Source organism: Emiliania huxleyi (assembly GCF_000372725.1).
Source record: "Emiliania huxleyi CCMP1516 unplaced genomic scaffold EMIHUscaffold_91, whole genome shotgun sequence".
In the NCBI taxonomy this organism is placed as follows: Eukaryota; Haptophyta; order Isochrysidales; family Noelaerhabdaceae; genus Emiliania; species Emiliania huxleyi.
In genome coordinates, this window is record NW_005195220.1 from 442,893 (window position 1) to 465,550 (window position 22,658).

Consider the following 22,658-nt stretch of genomic DNA (forward strand, 5'->3'; position numbering starts at 1 on the left):
TTTTGGCTCGCGACATGCCTTTTACGCCTGACTCGAGTCTTGGCGCAGCCGTCGGCTCGCAGCTCGCCAACCTCGCCACCGCCGCACTCGCCTACCGCTCCAACTGGGCTGTCTCCCTCGCCTGGTCGCCAGTACGAGCGAAACCAGCTGTGCAAGACGTTCGCCAGCAGGTTCAAGGTACTCGACGAGGTCGACCAACTGCGTGACACCGATAAAGACCCGGACGTCTCGCAGCTCTTCTACAAGCTGCTTCGCACGCGCAACGGTACTCCGTACTATTGGATGCGGACTCACCTGCCCGACGTCATCGTGCCCGTCCTCAACACGGTGGTGCTCCCGCGGCTGCGCACCTCCTTCGAGATCCTCGCCAGGGCAAACGGCACGCCCACAGAGGAGCTCGACCGCGCCTGGGAGGAGGTGCAGCTCTCGGTGGCGAAAGGTGGCTCAAACATTGGAGGGCACGCCGACGTCGTCGACGCGTGCTTCGTCGCCGCCTTCCTCGCCGTCTGGCCATCACTACGTGACAGGCCAGCCTACCGGGGCCACGCCCTTGCTGCCGGCGGCGCACCGCCCCTCGTGCAACCGCCGCTACTCGTCCACTTCAACAAATACTACAATTCCCTCCGCGACCGCTGCATCAAGCTCTGTCCCCCTGATCGTCCTTCCAAAATCCTGCTCGTGCAGGTGGGGACCCTGTCCTCGTCCCATCCCTCGTTTGGCCTGTCTGTTTTCTTTCTTTCTACAGGGGCGTGCAAAGCGGCTAGGGATGAGGCCACAAAAGAGGCGCGCGAGGCAAGGAGGAGACGCGGGGAACTGAAAGACTGGGACGACTGGAAACAAGAAGACAGTGAGCCACCACAGGCGTCGTTGGCGCACATACTGAGCGGCAGCTGCGCTGGAAATAAGGAAGAGGCGCGTCACTTCATGCGGAAGCTCGACAAACACACAGCGAGGGCGACAGCAAGAGTTGAACGGGAGGCGCCGGACTCAAAAGACACCGCCACATTCCTGAGACGAGCGAGGGCAGCCTCCTTAAAGGCGAAAGGGTCTAGATTTGGGGCGCTCGCCGAAGAGGAGTACGACAAAATAGCGCCCGTGATTGCCTGCACGCTACCCGCACTCACGGACTCCATACCCGAAAGAAAGAGAAGGGAGCTCGCGGGAGAGGTGACGAGTGAACTACAGGTAGTGGGGAAGGCAGCCTCGATTGCCATACAGACATGGGTGCGAAACAACGACAAGACCAAGGCACGGGCAGAGGAACGAGAGAAGAATATAGGGTGGATAAAGCGCCTGTTCACGGCATGGAGGGTGAGCCACACCGAACGTACCGAGCGAAGAGCCGAGCGGAAGGAGGACGGGGAAGATGACTCAGAGGAGGACGAACCAGTGGAAATTCAGTTGTCAGATGTCACGATGCATCCGAAGGGGACTCCAGCGCCGGCATCATCCGTAGAGGCACAAGTGTTCGAAGAGAGAGTGGACCTGAGCAACAACATGACCTGTAGGCAAATGATCGGAGTGGGAGTCAGAAATGTGGTCCTTGCGCGAGGGGAGCTCGATAGACTCGAGGGGCCAGGATACGCCGCGAGGAGGACGGAGTTGCGCCGAAAGGCGAAAGAAGCCGCGAGAACAAGGGACCGGCAGGCGGCGGCGCCGCAGGACGAGGCAGAAGAGAACGACGCGACAGAGGAGGAAGTGACAAGGGAGAGAGCGACGAGAGTGGGACGGCCGCGAGGTGGCATGAAGGTTGCAGCGAGAAGCGGCGAGAGACTGCGAAAAGAGATACGAAGAGGCAGACTCCCCAGGGTGGGCGACGGCTAGCGCATCACACTCCTCTCCTTAAAATCCCTGTGTGGTGGCGGCGTGCCGTTCTCCCATCCCTCCCTTGGGTTGTCTGTTTTCTTTCTTTCTTTTTACACTGGGCACGGGTGTGAAAAAAGAAGCAAACAGCGATCCCTGCAGCGATCCCTGGCCGAGGGAGGTAGGACGGGGCCGAGCCGCACGAATGAGGAGAGCCGCCAGCCTCTCTAGGTCGGTCGACCAGAAGAAAAACTCACAGAGCTCGACGCTCACGCCCGAGTTCGCCGCCTGAGCCTTAGCCGCGCCGGAGAGGTCTCTGTTCCGAGTCTCCAGAGCCGGCCGCCACCTGCCCCGCGTCACAGTCTGGCCTCCCGAGCTCTTCGCCTGAGTGCACGCAAGGGTGTGTATCGGCCTTTCGACGACCGTGTGTGCCTCGCGGCTTCCGAGCGGTACCCGCCCCCTGTCCGGTCTGCTGCAGTGCTGGGCTGGAGCGACGCCTGGACACAACGTGAGTGAGATAAACGGCATTCTTCAGATAAAAAATACAAATATACTCTTTTGTCTTACCAGCCTGCGAGGTAGGTTCGACCTTTCGAGCGCACTTTGGTCTTTGCGCTCAATCCACCTCTTTTTTTGTAGGAAAATGCACGACACACACAGCTAAAGTATAGCTCTGTCCCGGGATCTGAATTTCTGATCCATGCGCTTTGCCGTATATTATATGGTGAGTCGGCCGCTCTCGGCCACACGGCGCCCGCCTCGTCCCCAAGCGCGAATGAGCGGGCACGACCAGGGAAGCAAGTTCACCTGCAGCACCGCAATGCCATGCCCCGGCTGCGGCCCGTGCTTCGCATCGAGTGCATCTAGCAGTGCCGCCTGGCCCGCGAGGCCGATCCGATTGAAAAAGGCGTTCACGCGACATCCCTGACCCGCGGCCGGGAGGGCAGCCGCGAGTGCCATCGCGCCCTCGTCGCTCACGTCACAGAACGCCAAGCTCAGCCCATGCGACGGCTTGCCGGTCGACAGAGCCGCAGCTAGCGCCACTGCCCCCTCGTCGCCAATAGGCGTGGCAGCGACGTCGAGCGTCTGCAGCGCCGGCGCCACGCCGCGATGGAACACGCCGCAGAGCGCGCCGACGCCGCGCGCGCCGAAGCGGTTTGCCGCTACGTAGAGAGCCTCAAGCACCGGGAGCGCGCCGCCCTCGAGCCCTGCCGCAAGCTCCGCCACGCCCTCGTCGTCGAGGCGATTCCCAGCTACGACGAGGGTCCGGAGGCTCTCGCAATGATTCAGCGCCTCCGCCAGCAGCGCAGGGCTAGTCCACGCGTCGCCACACACGAGCGGCAGCCCCGTGTAGTCGAGCTTCTCGACCGTTCCCAGCACTGCCTTCGCCGTCTTTTCGTAGAGCGCGAGCACGGTCGTCGAGTCGGCGCCGTTGGTGAAGCGGCAAGTGGCGAGCAGCGTCGCCATGCGCTCCGGAGTCGCGGGGAGCCGCCGCTGAGCGCCGCCGTCGTCGCTGGCGACGTCGATGACGAGCTTCCACTTGGCAAAGCCCAAACAAGCGGGCTTTGCGCCCAGCTCTGCCGAGCAGCGCTCGAATGTCGTCCAGCCGCGAGTGTCGTAGGTCCGGCTCCGGTCAAAGCCGGCGGGCAGCTCGTCGGGCAGCTGCGTGAGCAGCACGACAGTAACCGAGGCGTGCGCGTACCAGAGGTCCTAATGCAGAATGCAAAACCAACGTGCCGTGAGAGCGGTGCATGTTGTGGCGCTATCGGGCTGGGAAACGGGCTGGCGTGTGCTCACCATCGTGTTTTCCAGCATGCGACCGAAGGCGGCCTTCTCCTCGCCCGACCGGCTCGCCTCATACGCGCGCCGCTCGGCAAATAGCGCCGGATCCCTCTGGTAGCCCGAGGACCAGTCGAGGAACACGCCCTGCGCGAGGCAGGAATGAAGTGACGGTGAGGAAGGAGTGGCGATAGGCAAGGCGCCTCACCATGTCCGAGAAGCCGTAGTCGCGGCACGCGCCGAGCAGGCCGCGCCCGCCGTAGAGGCCCCGCAGCTTGCGGCAGAGCAGCTGGAGCTGGCGGCCCTCCCGATCGGGGTGCGCCGCCTCGAGCCAGCAGTAGGAGACGGAGATCATCGGGAGCAGCCCGTCGGGGTTGCGCTTGCGGCCGAAAAAGCTCGCGAGCCAGCCGAGCAAGGACGAGAGGGAGGGCTCCTTGATAAATCGTTCAATGGCCTCCTCATGTCCGACGGAGTTGAAGCCGCGCCTGGCGCCTTGCTCGATCCGCCTCAGCTGAGCAGAGCTTAAGAAGGCCTCCTCTGCCAGGTCCTGCCGCCGCGGGAGCACGCCGCCCCGCTCTGCCAGCGCAATGAGCCAGTTCAGACTGATCAGCCGCACGTCTCCCGGTCGGACCTTCTCGCCGTCGCCCTCGAGGGCAGCCCAGATGGAGGCATGCTCGCGGTAGCGGGCGCCGTCATTGGTGTTTGCGCGCGGCCGCTCGCGAGCGTGAAGACCGGCCTCGGTGTCGGGGAGCGTTGGCTCGCGGTTCGGGAGCTGTGAGGCGTGTCGGCAGAGGCTGTAGACGGCGAGGATGAGGGGATTCCGGAGGAACAGTTGCTCGAACAGCAGTGTCGCTAAGAGTAAGACGGCGATTGGCAGGTCGACGAAGAGCACCATCGGAATCAGATATGGAAGGCGACCCAAGGCGAGGTGGGCGGGAGGCATGCCGACACCACTGTCGGAGCTGCAGAGGCCGAGCGCGATAAATGGTGAGGAAACGAGAACGATGACTGGGAGGATAATCAAACAGAGTGCTAGCCAGAACACGAAGCCCACGAGGGTCTCAACGCACGAGCGCAGCAGGCGGGCGGCCGTCATACACAGCGAGACCCTGATTGCGCCGTCAAACGAGAGCGCATGCGGCCAATCTGCGCAACGTCAAAAAACACAAAAACTTCAGTTTATTTTTTTTAGCTTTTCTCTTCTCATTCGTCGAAGCGGCGCTTCGCTTCACAACCACCCGCCGCATTCGTCGCCGGCGCGCGACAGGCTCCCGTCGGCCGGACTGCCCTCGGCGAGTGGGTGTCGCCAACCAAGCAAGGCGACACGCACTCGAGGGTAGTGCCGACGGGACGCGGCTCGAAGGGCGTGGCTCCGCAGCGCGACTGGCACTCGTCGCAGAGGCCTCGCATTCGAAAAGTCGGGAACGGCTCTACCCGCAACTTTATCGCTAACACGCGCGCACGGCCGAGCCTGCGGCGGGCGCGCTGCAGCCGCACGTCTACCTTCGTCATAGTGCCACGACGTGCGGCCTAGAATTAGCACACGTGCCTCTGCTTGCATACACTCATACATTGGCTTGTTGTCATTGCCTGTGAGTGCGAGATAGGGCTGGCCGCTGGCGGCTAGCCCCTGAGGAGAGTGACCAGAGACACCTCACATGACCCTCGCGGCCGGCGGAGATTGCTAGAGGACGAGCAAGCCTGCTCTAGCCTCGCACGTTACTTCCTGTCGTCTGTTGTTTGTTGTGCCCTTGTTTGTTTCTCTTGGCACCTTGGAGTGCTGGGGGGGGCGACAGGAAGAATGTGGCCCTGAGTTATGTGTACGCCAACTCAGGGTGTGTGGCAGCCAGCTGGCTGTGTGTTATGTGTGTCTTGTGAGCTTGTTTGTGTCTGTGTGTCGTTCGTGCGTGTCGTCATCATCTGTCCTGCGTCCACCCATACCGCGTTGGTGTCCAGTCCGAGCCTGGCTGTTCTTCACCTTTCTACCTACCTACCTTTCTCTTGCAGATTACTACTCTACACACACGCAAACCACCTTGCAGATTACTACTCATCACACATTCATGGCAGATTACGCGGAGAGAGAACGTACGCACATGTCAAAAACACGAGCAGTTACTATCTCCGCATTCCAACGCCCCCCCAGGTCGGTATGACCTGAGAAGATGTGGAGATGGGACGAGCATGCAAAGTCTGCCGCGCCTGGGAAGCTTACGCGGACATGGGGCAATTCCCCCGATCAGACTGGACTCCCCCGAGGGGAAGTGAGAGGTTCTACTCGCGCGAGATGTTCATGATCGAGTCGCGCAGCGAGAAGAAGGAGGGCGGCTTGAGGTCGCCCTTGACGGCCTCACTAGAGCCGCTTTTTGTGCGGCCCGAGCTCCGTCTTGGACGCCTTCTTGTAGCAGCGCGCGCCGCCGACGGGCAGCGTCGAGAGGATGGGGCCTTTGAAGAGCTTGCAGCGGGACTTCTTGCCTTCGACGGCGTACTCGAACCCTGCGCGGGCCAGCTGGCAATCTCGTGTAAGCTCGTGTAATCTCGTGTAATCTCGAACCCTGCGCGGGCCAAGAAAGCGCGGTGTGCTGCGACCAAGAGGAAGGAGCTGAGGTGGGGGGGCGGGTGGGGTGGGGGGGTGGGGGTGTGGGGGGGGGGGGGTTGGGAAAGAAACCCCCCCCCCTAAAAAAAGGGGGGCGAAAAAAGCCTTCTTTCGTGGGCACCCCCGTGTAAGGAAATGGCCCCAATCCTCGTCAAAGTTGCCCTTGTTCTGGTCGTCCGTGCGGCACACGCCTGTAGCGGGGCGGCGCGCGTGGCTGCGCCGGCAGCTCGAACGAACGAAGCCGCGCTCTCGCGCCCACAAACAGATGCCCTCCTCCGCGAGCGAGGAGCGGAAGACGCGAGCGATGTCGATGGGGCTGTGGCAGCGAGGGCAGACAGGCTCGACACAGGTGCGGACTGGCGCGTGCTAGCACTATTACAGGCAAACCGAGAAAAGAATTTCCGGGTCATTTGCGTCGGGAAACGCTCCGTACTAGAAAGCTGCCCGCCGCAGCAGCCCCTCGGATGGCGGCCCACCGCATCGGCGCCCGCGTCGCGGGCCTCTCGCCAGAGCAGCTGTGCGCCATCATCGAGGCGCAGGCGGGCGCGGCCGACGCCGCGCTGCGCGTGGCGGAGGAGCACGCCGCACGGCTTGTGGAGCAGCCCGAGTGGATCCTCTCCGAGGTCCTCCTCTCGCCGGACCTCGCCCCGCACATCCTCGCCCAGCTGCCGAGCAACGAGCACGCCTCCAAGGGGACGTGCCGCGCGTGGCGCCGCGGCTGGAAGGAGACGCTGGTGAAGCGCGAGAGGCCGCTGCTCGTGATCGGCGGCTACAGTGAGCGCGAAAACGGCGAACACCACGAGTTCATTAGCTCCTTGGAGCGGTACGACCCCGCGGCGAACGTGTGGGAGGAGGAAGCTGTGGCGCCGATGCCAACGGCACGAAGGGATGTCGGCACGGAGGTGCTCGAAGACAAGCTCTACGCGGTGGGCGGCCAGAGTGATGCCGACGGCGCAACTTCCAACAGGGTGGAGCGGTACGATTTGGCTACGAAATCGTGGGAGACGGTGGCGCCGCTGGCGAGGGCGCGGAAATATCACCGCCTGGCGGTTCTCAACGGCAAGCTGTACGCCGTGGGCGGGTACGACAACGATGGTTCCGTCCACCACAGCTCGGTGGAGCGGTACGACCCGGCGCTGAATGTGTGGGAGGCGGTGGCGCCGATGGCTGCGGCGCGGATGAGTCTCGGTGTGGCAGTTCTCGACGGTAAGCTGTACGCTGTGGGCGGCTGTGGGGATGGGAATGGCAGCCGCCACCTCTCCTCGGTCGAGCGGTACGACCCGGCGACGAATGCATGGGAGGCGGTGGCGCCAATGGGGACGGCGCGGTTACTTCTCGCCGTGGCCGTGCTCGACGGCAATCTGTACGCTGTGGGCGGAGAGAGCAGCTACAACTACCTCTCCTCTGTCGAGCGGTACGACCTGGCTGCAAATGCTTGGGAGGCGGTGGCGCCGATGGGGACGGCGCGGGCAGAACTCGGTGCGGCGGTGCTCGACGGCAAGCTGTACGCTGTGGGCGGCGAGAAGAAGAACAACAGGAGGACGAAACGTGGAGCCAGTTAGTCAACACGGTGGAGCGGTACAACCCGGCTACGAACGCCTGGGAGGGGCTGGCGCCAATGGCAACGGCAAGAGCCTCTCCCTGTGTTGCCTTGCTGTAGAGAGATCGCAGCGCGGCGTTTGTGAGCCGCTCGAGCGGGCTAAGAGAAGCGCAGGTGGAGATAGAAAGATTACGGTACTGTTTGATTGATGGGAAGGCGAAACACAGCCCGACCAACGAGTCTGGGACACCAACGCGGTATGGGTGGACGCTAGATAGACGGGCGGTGACGGTCACACAGGAGCGACACACAGAACCACGAGACAAGACACGCAGCCAACGTGGCTGCCACACATCCTTAGCGAACTCCCCTAGTCACCCGCGGCCGGACGTACTGTGCGCCGATCGCGTCCCCTACACGGCCAGAGCCCGAATCTGAATTTCGGAGAGTTTTCACGATGAAGCCTCGGGCACTGGCCTCGCCCGTCCTCGCGCTGCTGCGGCGCCTCAGCCCGCCGCCGCCACCGCCGCCGCCCGTGCAGTCAACGCTGTGGGGTCGCCTCGCTCCCGCCCTCCTCGCGGTGCTTGTGTGCTGGCTGCTCCCGGCGCTGCTGTACGTGCGCTTTGCGAGGGAGGGCACTGCCACCAGCGCAGGCGCCGGCTCCGCCGCGAGGGCCGGCGCCGGCCGGCACCGCGGCGTGCTGTACGGCTCGCTCTCCTCCTTCCTCTCCGTCACCGCGATGGCCGTCATGTTTCCGTTCATGCAGGTCCGGCGCGACGCCCTCGGCTGTGACGCGCTGTGCCAGGGCGGGCAGACGTCGCTCCGCTCGGCGCTGACGCTGGTCGGCGCGGCGGTGATTGGGCGCGCGTCGGACCGCGTCGGCCGCGTCCCGATGCTCTGGGTCGGGACCGCCGCCTCCCTCGCTTCGATCGTCATTTCGCTGTCTAGTGACTCGCTGACGGGCATGTGGCTCGCCGCCCCTAGAGGCGAAATACGTGTTTCATGTGCCCCGGCTAGCGCCCGAGAGGACACGTATTCAGCCGTACTCACGCGGTGCTCTGAACACACTGCACAGTACCGTACTCCCGCCCTGATGTCGGCGTATTCAGCACGTAGGCTCGCCGTTGTCCCGGCCGCGCTGCTCAACCAGAACTTCTCGGTGTGCAAGGCGCTCTTCTCGGACTACATCGACGAGGCGGGCGGCACCGACGCCGACAAGGCCGGCGCCGTCGGCAAGCTCGGCATGGCGGTCGGCTTCTCCTTCATGGTTGGCCCGATCCTCGCGTCGGCGCTGATCTCCGACTACCGCCGGGCGCTCCTCCCCTTCTTATTATTATGATTAGTAGTAGTAGTAGTAGTAGTAGTAGTAGTAGTAGTAGTAGTAGTGGTAGTAGTGTCTCCGACTACCGGCGGGCGCTCCTCCTCTGACTATTCTAATATTACTGTTATTATCTCTGTCTCCGGCTACCGGCAGGCGCTCCTCCTCTCCGCGGCCATCACCGCCGCCTCCTCCGTCTTCCTGCTGCTCCTCCCCACGCCCTCCAGGCTCTCCAGGCAGCAGCGCGGCGGCGGCGGCGGCGGCGGGTCGTCCTCCGCCGGCCTGACTGGCTCTCCTCCCTCCACCCGTCCTTCAGCTGCGCGGCGCGTGTTTCTTTTTTTCACTCGGAGTGCCTCTCTCTAGGCTTCCTCTCGCTGCCCGTCCTCAAGCTCCGCGGCGCGCAGCTGCTGATGCTGGTGCGGCTGAAGATGGCGCTCGCCTTCCACATGTTTGCGCCCGTCTGGCAAGTCTCGATACGGGCGCGCTATCTCCCCATATCTCCCCATATCTCCCCATATCTCCCCGTCTGGCAAGTCTCGATACGGGCGCGCTATCTCCCCATATCTCCCCATATCTCCCCATATCTCCCCGTCTGGCAAGTCTCGATACGGGCGCGCTATCTCCCCATATCTCCCCATATCTCCCCATATCTCCCCGTCTGGCAAGTCTCGATACGGGCGCGCTATCTAGGATCCGCTATCTAGGATCCCTCACCCGCAGGGACACCTCCACCTGTGGCCCTGCACCTCCCCTTAGCACCCTAGCACCCTCTCGGAACCCTCTCGGAACCTTCTCGGAACGGGCGCGCTTCAACCTGTCTTCCTGTACTCCGGAACCCCTCTCGGAACCCCTCTCGGAACCCCTCTCAGACCCCTCTCGGACCCCTCTCGGACCCCTCTCGGACCCCTCTCGGACCCCTCTCCTCTAGGCCTAGTGACGTGCCTGCAGTGCCGCTCGCGCCCGCGACGCCGCCGCGACCGTCCGTCGGGGCGCTACCCGCTCACGCGTCCCCGGCGGCGGCGAGGATGACTGTGCGTGGTTCGCTGGTCCGGTCGCGCCCGTCGGAGGCGCGAAACGAGGCCAAGCTGGAGTGACGGCGGCGGCAGCGGCGGCGGGAGTTGCGGCAGCGGAGGGGGCGGGGACGCGGTCCTCCCGACGGCGGCTCTGTGTGCGGGCGGACTGATGCCTCTGTCACGTGCCTTGGCTGTGGCTGGCCCCCTGCCCCCCTGGTCTTGCTTGGCCTGTCTCCGGACGAGGCCATGCGCCGCGGGCCCGCGGCGGCAAAATTCCGGGGGAGTGTTGTCCTACTCCACAGCCCTAAAGTAGTGTGTGAAGTGTTCCCGGGCACTTTCTCATCCTCTCACTCCCAGCGCCCAGCACACTCACTCTGTTCTATCACAGCGCGCACTGCGGACTGGCCTTCTCGTCTGCTCATAACCCCCGGCCCCGCGCACGCTCTTCGCGCGCGTCTTCGCTTCACACCTCGGCCTCTGCAGCAGGACTCACGGGTCCCTCTACGCTCCCTTTTTCTCCCTTTTTTTTGCAGGATGAGGCGTAGCCACCTTAGTGCATTCGCGCTCCCTTTTGCAGGATCGTGTTAGTCCCTTGAGGTGTTGTGGATTAGGCTCGTTGTGCGAGTATATGGGACACGATGTCTCAAATATGAGGGGGTTTGACTCCTACCGGCTCCTGACGCTATTCCTGGCAGCTCTAATGACCAGGGTCGGTAGTGCTGTGGTAGAGGGTGCTCATACTAGCGCAAGAGCTGCCACGCTCGCCCAGACCGTCCCCTTCTGGGGCCGGTTCCGCAGCCCGCGAGAGCCGACAGCGGGGCCGTGCCGCGGGTGCCTACTGCCGAGTGCCACAAACACTGCGCCGTCCCGCCATCACCTACAGGCTGTCTTGTGTGATGGTTGGGATGTCCAAACGCCACCATCTTGGTTCTTGCGACCTCAAACCCGCAAGCTGTATGGGTGGTCCTGACGTCGACAGACGCCCAATGACCACGGTGAAGCTGAGCCGGAACGCGTCGACAAGTCTCGCCTGAGCCCGTGGCGGTCGCCGGCTGGGTCGCTGTGCACGGGCCGGTACCTCAGGCGTCACCTCCGCAGCCTCAGGTCTCACACTCCATCACCTCCGACGGGACGCTCTCGGTGGCACGCTCGGCGGCGACTTTGTGGCAGCCCCACAGCGAGCGCGGCATCGAGCCTGTTCGGTCTGGTCGGTTCGCGGCACTCACTGGGTGCCAGGGAGTGCCGCCGACACGCGAGCGGTGCTTCCTGGCAGCGCGCGCCGGCTGTGGGGCTGCCACAAACTCGAGTCACGCTTTTTGGGACATTTTCGACGCTTTTGTCCCATATACTCGCACAACATGCCATTATTCCCTTCTTTTCGTGTACGTGTTACGCTTACAAGCTTCCTTGAGTGATGAGTCGCTCTCTCTCTCTCTCTCTCGCCCCGATGCGGCGCTCGTCTACCTCGCGAGCGTCGCCCAAGTGCCCGCCATCGAGTAGAAGACTGAGGTGAACGCATCTCAGAGGGCTGCCTGCCCAAAGTCGCCTCGAACGGCTCGGCTCTCTCGCGGTCGCGCGGCCCTCGCCGCTCGCGCTGTGCGCCCGCGGATATCAAGGCCGGCGCCCCGTTCCCCCCGCCCCGCCCCCCGCCGCCCCCCGCCGCCCGCGCCCCCCGAGGCCCCCGGGCTTTGGGGCGTGGGCACTAGCGCCGTGGCCGTGCGTGTAAGGAGCGTAGATAAGCCGAGCGATGGCCTGATATGTTGGCCCGCGCGCTCGGCGCTCCACACACACCGCACACACACACACTCACACACACACACAGGTCCTCGCTGTCACACAGGGGCCGTCACACACACGGCACAGCCAGAGAGGAGACACGATATTGTCTCCCCGGATATTTCTCTTTTCGGTGGCTCGCCCCCCAAGTTGTCACGGTCTGAAAAGAGGTAAAAGAACAACGGGCTCCTTCACGCACCATCAAGCGAGACCCTCTCCCCTGGGGGTTTGCTCGCGGTCCCTCTCTTGTGTGGTGGTGGCGTGCCGTTCTCCCATCCCTCCCTTGGTTCTCCGTTTTCTTTCTTTCTTAGCACACAGGTTCGATGCGCGAAGAAATTCTTAAAGAAATCTCTGGGGGGAGGCGAGGGCCCTAGGGGGTACCCATGCGGGGGGGAGATGGGGCCCCCCAGCCCGCCGCAGGCCCCGATATTTTGGTATTTTTTTTGCCAGATTTTTTACTTGTTTTCATGGGAACTCGGCGTACTTGCGGCCATGCTATCACGCCTTGCGACATCCTTTCGGCGCTGCTGACCGTGCCATGCTGCTCAACTGACCGCCTGCATAGCTCGCGGCCTTAGTCTTCGGCATTCAGTGACGACCTGATCGTACGGCCAGTAGGAAGGTGTCCTTCCAGCGTGTGCACGCTTCTGACGCAATGCGCGTCACAAACTGCCTCGGATTGGCTGCTGGCACTCTCGAGGCTATGCCTACACAGCCTCGCGCGCATGGGCAGTCAAGAGGGACCATGCACCTTCTCAGGACAGCGCCGGTGCCTCTCTCTTGGACCGGCAAACGTGGTGGTCTCGTGTCACCGATGTGGGACCAGTGCGGCATCGCGCCATCGACAGCTCTGAACTGCGCCTCACCACTGACCGGGAAGGCCGCCAAGTGGGTCAGCACCGGTCGCACATTGATGGCAGCAGTCAGCAGCGCATGTCTGATAGCTAGAGCAGCAGCGTCAGGGTCGCAGGGTCGGATCGTGTCAAGCCTCTCGCCCGGCCGGCCGCGTGCAGACGATGGTTGGAGGGTCTATCTGTATGTACTTCTCGAGATCTCTCCAAATCTGCCCTCTGATTAACCTAGCTTAATCGGGAAGTCGGTGCTAGTGGAGACTAAATAAATAAACAAAGAGCTTGACAAATACCAAATTCCAAATCGCAAACATAGACAGCCAAAAACAGGCGGCGACGTGGCATACGAGCTCGCATGACTCCAAGGACGCACGAGCGAGAAGCAGCACCAGCAGACAGAGCCATGACTATGACGGTTCAGCGCGTGAACGCCAACTCACCGGCACAGGCCGTGAAGAGCCGCGCCCGCGGGCCGACGATTACGCAGCTGCGCGCCAAGCAGGCCGCTCTTGTGGCCGCAGCCGAGCTCGCAGCTTCAAGTGACGCCGAGGCGAGTGTGGTGAGGCCGCCCGTTGACGAAGCCAAGCGGTGGGCAGGCGGCAAAGGCCGCAAAGTGGGCTTCGCAAAAGCACGGGCCACTTTCCGTGGCGGCGGCACGGGAATCGCGGCGACGGCGGCGAAGCACGACTCGGCTCATCAAGAAGGCTCGCTGGCGCGGCACGGAGCCTATCGCGCGGGAGACTCCAGCGGGCTCGGCGTCTGTTGTGACGATGCCGCATCGCAAGGATTTTGCCTCCGACAAGGAGCACCAAGTGAAGTTCAACCTGTGGCTGAAGACGGGCGACTTCAAAGGCAAGGTGCTCAAAAATAAATCCACCTGCGCGAGCAGGATCTTGGAAGGACGATCAGGGACACAGGGGAACGGGAGCGGGGAGCGCATCGCGACACGGAGGGGGGCTGGGCAGGTTTCACCCGCACACGACAGGGTCCCAGAAATTCCCCTCTCGCGCCGTGAGGACCTCTGACTCGCAGGAGTGTGAGGACCTCGCTCGCTGGTCGATCTCGCTGGGTGGAGTGAGGCTATGCAGTAGCGAGAGGCAGGCCGGGAATAAAAACGGACACCTCTCTACTGTGAGATGGGTAAAAAGGAACAGGCCCCCGCCCTTGCGATCTTTGTGCAGGGTTCTTTGTGGGTGTGCGTGTGGTCGGGCGACTAGCCGGGGTCGTCCTCCCGATGGCCACTAGTGGAGCCGGGGCCCCGTTTTCCCGCACTGCGGCGCGGCGCACGGTCGACGGTGCCTCCGGGGGCCCCCGCCTCCCCCCAGAGAAAGAAATACGACTCGAGCAGCAGGCGTGTACGGCTTTTTATAGCACTAGCAGGAGAGGGTCGCGGTACCAGCAGATCACCAGTCGAGGTGTCCACTCAGACATCGCGTGGATCATCGGGGACGATATAGCGCGGCGAGGCACGGGCTGGCACATGTGCATGGACATGTGTGTTCGAAACTGTTTGTGTGGCGCGGCGCGCGCGCTGGCCAGGCTCACAGCCCCACGTCCTTTTCGAACACCCCCCACCCAACCTCCCCGCTCGCTCGAGCGCCATGCCGCCATCAAGCCCGCGCCTGCTGCCACTCTCGAATCTGCCGGCGCAGAACGTGGATGGTGGAGAGAAAAGTGTGCTCGAGTGCCTCGCCCGTCATCGGGCTCGTCGACTTGGTCGCGAGCCAGCGCTCCATCGCCGTCCGCTCGTAGGCGTGCCCGTCCGCCGCCATCACCGGGTCAACCATCAGCTCGGTCGTGATCGGGCAGATGAAGTCGGCCGGCGGCTCCTCCTCCCTCGCAGCCGGCGCCTCTGCAGCTGCCGACGGCCCTTGCGCCTCCGCCGCCCGCCTTTCCTGCTCCAGCCTCGCGCTCTCCTCGAGCGCCGCCGCCAGCTCCGCCTCCTCCGCCGCCGCCAGCCCGCCCTCTTCCTCCTCTCCCGCCGCCGCTCCGTCCTCTTCCTCCTCTCCCACCGCCGCCTCGGCCTCTTGCGACGGCCCAGCGCCTCCCCCGCCGCTGCCCTTCTTCTTCTTCTTGCCCTTCTTCTTGCCCTTCTTCTTCTCCTTGGCGCGCGCCTCCGCCTCCTCCTCCGCCAGCAGCTCCTCAGCGTGCCGCTCCGCCTCGGCCTCCCTCGCCGCCGCCTCCAAAGCGCGCTCGCACTCGGCGTGGCCCTTCTCCTTGGCAAGCTGCAGCGCCGTATGCCCCTCCGAGGTGCGCGCCGCTGCGTCTGCGCCCGCCCGCAGGAGGAAGAGCACGACGGCGGGCTGGCCGTTCTCGCACGCAACGTGCAGCGGCGTGAAACCGTCTTCCTCGGCCTGATTGATCGCCGCGCCATCCTCGAGAAGCAGACGGGCGCACTCGAGGTGGTTATTCTCGCACGCGATGAATAGCGGCGTGGCGCCGCTCTCCTCGGCCTGGTTGATCGCCGCACCAGCCTTCACGAGCAGCCGAACGCACTCGGGATGGCCCTCCTGGCTCGCAATGAACAGCGGCGTGCAACCATCGTTCATCGCTTGGTTGATGTCAGCGCCAACGTCGCGCAACAGCTGGGCGCACTCGATATGCCCCTTCTGGCACGTCATGAACAGCGGCGTGCCACCATTCTGCGTGGCTTGGTTGACCGCTGCGCCGACCTCGAGGAGCAGCCGGGCGATCTCGGGGTGGTTGTTCTGGCATGCGATGTAAAGCGGCGTAACGCCGTCCACATCGGCTTGGTTGATCGCCGCACCAGCCTTCACGAGCAGCTGGGCGCACCCGAGGTGGCCGTTCTGGCACGTGATGAATAGCGGCGTGGTGCCGTCGTTTAGACTTTGGTCGACCGCCGCGCTGGCCCCGAGGAGCAGCCCGACGCACTCGACGTGGCCAAGCTGGCACGCAATGTACAGCGCGGTACCGCCGTAGCCGTCAGCCGCCCCCGCGCTCGCGCCGCTGTCGAGCAGCAGCCGCACCGCCTCAGCCTGCCCGTGGCAAGCGGCCCAGGTCAGCAGCGTGTCCTGCGCGTCGGTGTCGAGCCGCGCGTCGAGCAGGTCCGTGAGCGCCGCGCCGCGCGTCCGCCCGGACAGGAGGGCGCGCAGCAAGGTCAGGTCGCCCGCGGCCAGGGCGCCTAGCGCTCTGTCACCCATCATGCATGCAAAGATGCATGAGGCCGAAAAAAGAAAAACCGATCTGAACGTGAGGGACACAGGAATACGAGCAGAGACATTGTGACACCTTTTTCTTTTTAATGGCGGCCGAGAGCGCGGAGCCCGCGGAGGACGGCCGCGCCTGGTGCTGCGACGACGTGCACGAAGGCACCCTCCACAACGGCTCGGGCGACGCGCGCGTCGACGGCGATTGTGGCGATCCGGCGGCAGCCGCGGCGGCCACGGCGGCTCGGCTCCAGGTTTCCGGTGCCGGCCGCGTCTCTGCCAAGCCACGGTGAGGACCACCGACCCTGAGTGCGACGGTAGGCGCTGGCGGAGCGCGGTCGCAAGCGTGCTCGGATGGAGGCCGAGGAGGACGGCAGCGCAGGCGGCGCAGGCGGCAGCGGCGGCGGCGGCGGCGAGACGCTCGAAGGCGAGGGGTCAGTCACGCTCGGTGCCTTTTTCAACGCCCTCGACCACTTCACGTTGCGGCGCCCGGCCGAGGGGGGCTCCGAGCTCGCCCTGTATGACGCGCTCCGCTCGCCCGATCGCGCGCTGCTGCGGGGCGGACACTTTGTCGCCGAGGACCTCCCTTCTCGGAGCTCTCCACGAAGCTTCTCGGAACCTTCTCATAGGCGGACACTTTGTCGCCGAGGGGTCTCTCGTCGTCGAACAGCTGCTCGCGCTGCGGCGCGAGGACGGCACGCCCCGCTTCCGCCTCGTCTCGCTGCTGGGCACCGAGCAGATGCTCGGCCGGCTCGCCCCTACCAAACCCGGTGCCCAAATCCAACTCAGTGGACTAGGCACCGAGCAGATGCTCGGCCGGCTCGCCCCTACCAAACCCGGTGCCCAAGTCCAACTCAGTGGACTAGGCACCGAGCAGATGCTCGGCAGGCTCGCCCCCGCCATCCAGCGCGCCGACGAGGCTCTACGCACCTAGAAGCGGAAGAAAGATCTCCCGCATCTCCCCGCATGTTTCCGCGGGGACCGAAGGACGTACCGCCTGACACCCGTAGGCCTATGTTGAGGACGGCTCTCGTTGCGTCGCCTTTGGCGGCTCGCGAGCCGCGCGGCAGTACCCTACCAAACCCGGTGCCCAAATCCAACTCACTGGACCTAGGCGGCTCGCGAGCCGACTTGTCCGCGGCGACCGGCTTCAAGCATTCGGCGCTCTCCGTCCTCGGCATCGCGCTCCGCCCGCCCTCCGCCGTGCCCCTCTCGCCGTGGCTCGCCGCGCTGGCGGCCGCGGCGGGGATGCGGCGGCCGACGCTGCTGCTGCTCGACGGCGTCATCAAGCCCGAGAACGTCGGTGTGCCCCACCTCTGCAGCCGCCGCGATACCGCACCACCCACGGGACTGAACCCGCACTGGGTTCGATACTCTGGAGGTATGGTAACAGGCTCGCTCTTCCGCTCGGCTCTGGCGTTCGGCGTCGCGGGCGTCGCGCCCTCTCTCTCTGGGCCGCGCGGACCTGCATGGCACTTGATTTCGACTCTCTTTGAGTCGACTCTAGGCTCTCGCTGCTTCGGAGGCGGAGGGCTAGGGAGTAGTAGGTCAGTGAATGATGCGAATGACTCACAGGCGTCGTGCTCTCTCCGGGCTGCGCGGACCCCCTCTACCGCAAGGCACTCCATCTCGGCTAGATCTCGGCTAGATCTCGGCTAGATCTCGGCTAGATCTCGGCTAGATCTCGGCTAGATCTCGGCTAGACCTCGGCTAGATCTCGGCTAGATCTCGGCTAGATCTCGGCTAGATCTCGGCTAGACCTCGGCTAGACCTCGGCTAGATCTCGGCTAGATCTCGGCTAGATCTCGGCTAGACCTCGGCTAGACCTCGGCTAGGTCTCGGCTGTGTCGGGCCGTGTATCGGGGCGAACCTCGGCTACCTTTCCACCGCCAGGCGATCCGCGCGTCGATGGGCGCCGCCTTTCTTTTGTTTTCGCTGAGGGTTTTCCTTTTTCCAGGCGATCCGCGCGTCGATGGGCGCCGCCTTTCTTTTGTTTTCGCTGAGGGTTTTCTTTTTTCCAGGCGATCCGCGCGTCGATGGGCGCCGCCTTTCTTTTGTTTTCGCTGAGGGTTTTCTTTTTTCCAGGCGATCCGCGCGTCGATGGGCGCCGCCTTTCTTTTGTTTTCGCTCAGGGTTTTCTTGTTTCCAGGCGATCCGCGCGTCGATGGGCGCCGTCTTCAAGGTGCCATACACGTTCGCGCCGCACTGGCCCGAGGCGGTCTCGCAGCCGGCTGCACGCCGGGGGTGTGGACGGCGTCTCTTCACACGCCCAGCTGTGAACAGGTGCATGCGCCGCTTGATCGGGTTGCGGGTGTGGACGGCGTCTCTTCACTCCTCACAGCTGTGAGCAGGCGCTCTCGCAGGTCAAGGCTGGAGGGTACGGCTTGCTCGCCCTGCACCTTCAAGGCTCGGTCGAGCACACCGCCGCGCTCGGCGCAAACGGCACCGCCGCCCGCCGCCGCCGCAGCCTCGTGCAGCCTCGTGCACTCTCGGGGGTAGTCTTGCTACATCGCACTGGACTGGTGCTGGTGCGGGTACTGGTCCTGGTGCTGGTAGGCGGGTTGGCCCCCTCCGCCGCGGCACCCGCGGCCGCCGGCCCGCCGCCACTCTGCGGCTTGCCGCTGGCGGTGGTGGTTGGGGCGGAGTATGAGGGCGTCGGCGAGGCGGCGGCGCGGCTCGCTGACGAGCGCGTTGGGCACCGCTAGATGCGGGATGGGGCGGTAGGCAAATTACACACACACCCACGCACACGCACGCACGCGCACGCACGCACGCACGCACGCACGCATACACGCACGCACGCACGCATACACGCACGCACGCACGCACGCACGCACGCACGCACGCATACACGCATACACACACGCACACACACACGCACGCACGCACACAAAGTGGGGGGGAAGGGCCAGGCTATCCCTCGCATCTCCACGCCAGGACACGGGCAGGAGCCGGCCCGGCACACAATCTGCAAGGCCCCCAGTGCGCGAGGGTTAGTAGCCGCCTGGCCCTCCCTTAGACGCGAGACACGACCCTCCCTTAGACGCGAGACACGCACTCCGGTCCGGCAGCACGAGTGGATGCGCACTCGCGGTGTGTTGCAGCCGTGTCGCAGCCGCGTTTCAAGCTCTCTGCCGCCCGTGTCTCCGCATGAGGCCCAAGCACACCGCGCGAGACCGCGCCCCCTCCCCCCCTCCGCTCGCTCCGTCCTCGCTCTAGGTGCGCATCGCGATGGCGCCCGCGATGGCGGTCGACTCGCTGCACGGGGTGGACTCGCTCAACGTCAACGTGGCGGCGGCCATCGTGCTGGAGCGCATCTTCGCCTTCAACCGCGCGGAGCCGGCCGACGAGTGAGTCGCTGAGTCCGCAGTCTTCTGACGACGGGGTCGTAGCGCGGAGCACGAGGCGAGAGTCTGTGACCAACAGCGACGTCTGTCTTTGCTTGATGTGTTGCATTGGCTGGTGGGCAGCTCCACACAGCACACTCTCGAGATCGTGGGTCCTGTGTGAGGTGTTAGTGAAGTGGCCGACGAGGCACGAGCGAGCGAGGAAGTTCAGGAAAAAGAAATGATCCTGGGTCGCGCAGTCTTATATCGTCCCCATGTTAACCCATGGAGGTAGTCGACGCAACAATGTGGCACGGCCCCGGTCCAGGCGTACGGGGGAAGGACCGTGATGACGGAAATCGGAGGACGCGACCCACTTCGCCACAGACGGTCCCGCGCCTCGCCGCTATGACGGGCACACGCCCCACACCGTCCGCTGTGCCGCGTTTTTTGTCCGGAGTGAAAAGTCCAACGCGCTCGTCGGTGGCGGCTTCCTCCAACCTGGCTGCGCCGCGCTCGGCGAACCTCGACAGCGCCTTCGGTGGCATGCACCTCTTTGCGACAGAAGCCTGGAGAGCAGCTCCTCTGCTGCTCACACACTCTGCACAGATGGCACAGCTTACTGTGCGGCTGCCACAGAGCTGTGACAGCGATGGGCTCGCCCTCACTGGCCCTCAGTCACTTGTGCTGCGGCTTGTGCCGAGCGACACTGCTCGGCGACTGCCGGCACACTGTGACACACACACACACACACACACACACACACACACACACACACACACACACACACACACACACACACACCGCTCACCCACGCGCACCGGGCCTTGCACTTTAAATGCCGTGGGGCTCCTGTCGTTAGACGTGGAGACGCGAGGGTTGCCCCCCCTTGCCCCACCACCTCGTGTGTGTGGAGAAGTTTACCTTACCTTACCTTACCTCAATGTTTGACGACTCGAACCCATGAAGCTTCCCCGTGCGCGGGTTACCCCGCACACGGGGGCAGCCTGCCAGCCACGTATCCACGCAAGCGAAGGCGCTCAACAAATAAAAACGCTTCGATCTAGCTGCCGCGAGCCGCCTTCCTCCCAAGCCGCCACACAGCAAGCGAATATGAAGCCCGCTCGTGAGGCAGATCACGCAGTCGCCGTGCAGCAGAGCAGCAGCAGATTCAAAGTGCTCGCTCTCGCAGTCATCGTGTGTGTCGCTACAGCCCTCGCGGCCGCCATCGGCGCCAGGTCGACTGGAGCGGGGCCAACCAGTCTGTCAACCAGTGAACCAGTCTGTGGCCCAATCTGCACCATTTTCTGTGTCCATGGCAATATCGTGGACGCAGACGGCTGCCCGACGTGCACGTGCATAGTAGCACCACCGTCTCCTCTCCGGCCTCCTTCTCCGCCTCTGCAATCGCCCTCGCCGCAGACTTCATCCTCGCTCTCGCCATCCACCTCGCCGTCACCGCTGCCCTCCGCCTCACCATCACCGCCACCTGCCGCCACGCCGTCACCGCCACCCTCCGTATCGCCATCACCGCCACCTGCCGCCACGCCGTCACCGCCACCCTCCGTATCGCCATCACCACCACCTGCCGCCGCGCCGTCACCGCCACTCTCTGCTTCGCTCACCCGACTCAGTTTGCAGGGCAGTCCCCGCATCTTTCGGGACGGGGATAGTGTCGCCCAGCTGGGATCGTTGGTCTACCGCACGGACGCAATCATTCGGATGACGGCCAAGACATTCACCACGTTTGAGCTCGTCAGCTTTGTACCAGTTGACTTAGAAGACGTTGAAATCATCATGAGCTTCCAAGGAGGTCCGCAGAACGTCAGTGTCGCGCTCATCGAAGACCTCCCCGCGCACACCATCGTCGAGCTGGAGTATGCCTTTGTGACTTACCCGGAAGGCCTCTTCGTCGCCCAAGACGGAACAGCACTCGACCTTGGATCCATGTATGGCACAGGTGTTGCGACTGGGCAAGTGACTTTCGCCTACCGTGGTACCAGCACCATCATGCAGCGCCTCGAGCACCTGAAGAGCGTGCCATGGGCCTTGCGCCTGTACGACTTTGATGCAGGAAACAACCATGAAAATTGGATTGACGACCCCGAGCCTCAACATGCCCGCCTGTGGACCGCGCACATTCTGAACGTGGCGTACCTGGTCACCCGCCCAAACTTTGCGGACCGAATGGCAGCTGAGCCCATCACTGATAACCAAGGCACCTTGATGAGCGCCGAAGCGAAGCGGGGCGTCCACGCGAGGCTGCTCTCGCCTCGAAGCTTCAACCTTGGCGTTGTCACCACAGTCTCCGGCCTCGGCGGTGGGAGCACGCTGGGCGTCGCCAGCTACGTCCTCAGGCACGACTTTTTCTACGGCCAACAAGATGGGACGACTTATCACGAACTCGGACACGTGCTCGGCTATTCTCACGCCTCGACCATGACATACGGGAGCGAGGGGGGCAAAGCTGGAAAGGGGTTCACTCCCTTGGGCATGGCATTCGCCCGAGAGATGGAGGTTGCGAATGACATCCTCATCGATCAGTCCAACTACGCGTTCCCCGACGACCACCAGATCCGCTGCACTGGAGCAGGGTTCGAACAAGCTTGCTCATGGTTCATGCAGTGCACCGGACTCGCCTACGACGACGGGGATGAGTACGGTTACTGCGAGTAATGCGCGCGCGGTCGCCCGCTAGATGCGGCACGCGACGTGAAGCTGAGAGTGTGGGCCACCCCCCGGCATGCCCGCGCGATACACACACGAGTCAAGAACTCATGATGTGTTGTGGCAAGCAAGAGAGACGAGTCTAATTACTGTTGGCGTCCGCTTCAACACACACTACGCGCTCGTACCTCGTGGCGCTGCGGGCTCGGTCGGCGGCCCAAGCACTGGAGCACTTGTGGAGTGAGTCGGCAACTCACATCCATTTTACGGCTATGTGGTCTGACCTCTGACGCCTCTGACGGGCCCCTTTTCGCAAGAAGCGGCTTGCACGGCGCATGAGGCGCGGCGCGCCGAGAGGGAACGCGCACCCACAGTAGCCTCTCTCTCTACCCTTCCCTCCCCTCCAAGCGAGGCCCTGCCAGCCCCCTCCCCCGAGCCGCCACCCCACCGCTCTTCGCCCGCCTGAGGCCGCCTCAGGCCCGTGGCCGCTCACCAGACCGTCTTCATGGAGGGCTTCATCGCCTTGATCTTGTTCTTCTTGTCGTAGGCCGCCTCCTCCACATACTCACACACGATCCTGGGGGTGGGGGGGGGGGGGGGAGGGTTGGCGGGCCAGGCCAGGAGGAGAGGAAGAGAAGCGAGGAAGAGGAGAAGGGGAAAGTTCGGAGGCGGGGAGGCAAGGTGGTGCTGGTGGGGGGGGGGGGGGGGGCAAAGTGGGTTTTAAGGGGGGGGGGGGCAAAGGGAAGTGGTTGGGGGGGGGGGGGGGCCACACGGGGGTTTAAGGGGGGGGGGGGGGGTCCCCGGGTCTTCAAAAAAAAAGGC

General features: G+C 64.0%; 7 protein-coding genes across 7 annotated transcripts in view; 5 read left to right on the forward strand and 2 right to left on the reverse strand.

The window, feature by feature from the left end:
* EMIHUDRAFT_107477 (hypothetical protein) overlaps positions 1 to 2,095 on the forward strand; it is a gene marked incomplete at both ends in the record, with an annotated part of 3,838 nt that extends 1,743 nt beyond the window's left edge. Inside the window, 2 exons of the mRNA XM_005757399.1 lie at positions 171 to 695; positions 2,035 to 2,095. Coding sequence (XP_005757456.1) covers positions 171 to 695; positions 2,035 to 2,095 — 586 coding nt within the window. The remainder of the gene's footprint in view (positions 1 to 170; positions 696 to 2,034) is intronic.
* Positions 2,096 to 2,520: 425 nt separating this feature from the next.
* On the reverse strand, positions 2,521 to 5,094 carry EMIHUDRAFT_220518 (hypothetical protein; the record flags this gene model as incomplete). The annotated part of the gene is made up of 4 exons (XM_005757400.1): positions 2,521 to 3,513; positions 3,601 to 3,729; positions 3,791 to 4,728; positions 4,821 to 5,094. 4 exons carry the CDS (start codon positions 5,092 to 5,094, stop codon positions 2,521 to 2,523), a joined length of 2,334 nt encoding a protein of 777 aa, XP_005757457.1.
* A 3,081-nt stretch (positions 5,095 to 8,175) lies between these two features.
* EMIHUDRAFT_107479 (hypothetical protein) lies at positions 8,176 to 9,740 on the forward strand (the record flags this gene model as incomplete). The annotated part of the gene is made up of 4 exons (XM_005757401.1): positions 8,176 to 8,684; positions 8,835 to 8,985; positions 9,193 to 9,343; positions 9,400 to 9,740. 4 exons carry the CDS (start codon positions 8,176 to 8,178, stop codon positions 9,738 to 9,740), a joined length of 1,152 nt encoding a protein of 383 aa, XP_005757458.1.
* A 4,546-nt stretch (positions 9,741 to 14,286) lies between these two features.
* EMIHUDRAFT_220523 (hypothetical protein) lies at positions 14,287 to 15,917 on the reverse strand (the record flags this gene model as incomplete). The annotated part of the gene is made up of 2 exons (XM_005757402.1): positions 14,287 to 14,528; positions 15,887 to 15,917. 2 exons carry the CDS (start codon positions 15,915 to 15,917, stop codon positions 14,287 to 14,289), a joined length of 273 nt encoding a protein of 90 aa, XP_005757459.1.
* Positions 15,918 to 15,944: 27 nt separating this feature from the next.
* On the forward strand, positions 15,945 to 17,146 carry EMIHUDRAFT_453746 (hypothetical protein; the record flags this gene model as incomplete). The annotated part of the gene is made up of 6 exons (XM_005757403.1): positions 15,945 to 16,097; positions 16,165 to 16,402; positions 16,473 to 16,640; positions 16,710 to 16,762; positions 16,854 to 16,890; positions 16,958 to 17,146. Coding segments are annotated over exons 2-6 (651 nt in total), but the record flags the coding sequence as incomplete, so codon positions are not given.
* Positions 17,147 to 17,720: 574 nt separating this feature from the next.
* Positions 17,721 to 19,387, forward strand: EMIHUDRAFT_439062 (hypothetical protein). Its single transcript, XM_005757404.1, has 6 exons — positions 17,721 to 17,736; positions 17,993 to 18,058; positions 18,195 to 18,285; positions 18,400 to 18,533; positions 19,063 to 19,175; positions 19,236 to 19,387. The coding sequence occupies exons 2-6, from the start codon at positions 18,008 to 18,010 to the stop codon at positions 19,351 to 19,353; spliced, it is 507 nt and encodes a 168-aa protein (XP_005757461.1). The 5' UTR covers positions 17,721 to 17,736; positions 17,993 to 18,007; the 3' UTR covers positions 19,354 to 19,387.
* Positions 19,388 to 19,778: 391 nt separating this feature from the next.
* EMIHUDRAFT_220527 (hypothetical protein) lies at positions 19,779 to 21,845 on the forward strand (the record flags this gene model as incomplete). Its single annotated transcript, XM_005757405.1, has 2 exons — positions 19,779 to 19,865; positions 20,811 to 21,845. The coding sequence occupies 2 exons, from the start codon at positions 19,779 to 19,781 to the stop codon at positions 21,843 to 21,845; spliced, it is 1,122 nt and encodes a 373-aa protein (XP_005757462.1).
* Between the last annotated feature and the right edge of the window lie 813 nt (positions 21,846 to 22,658).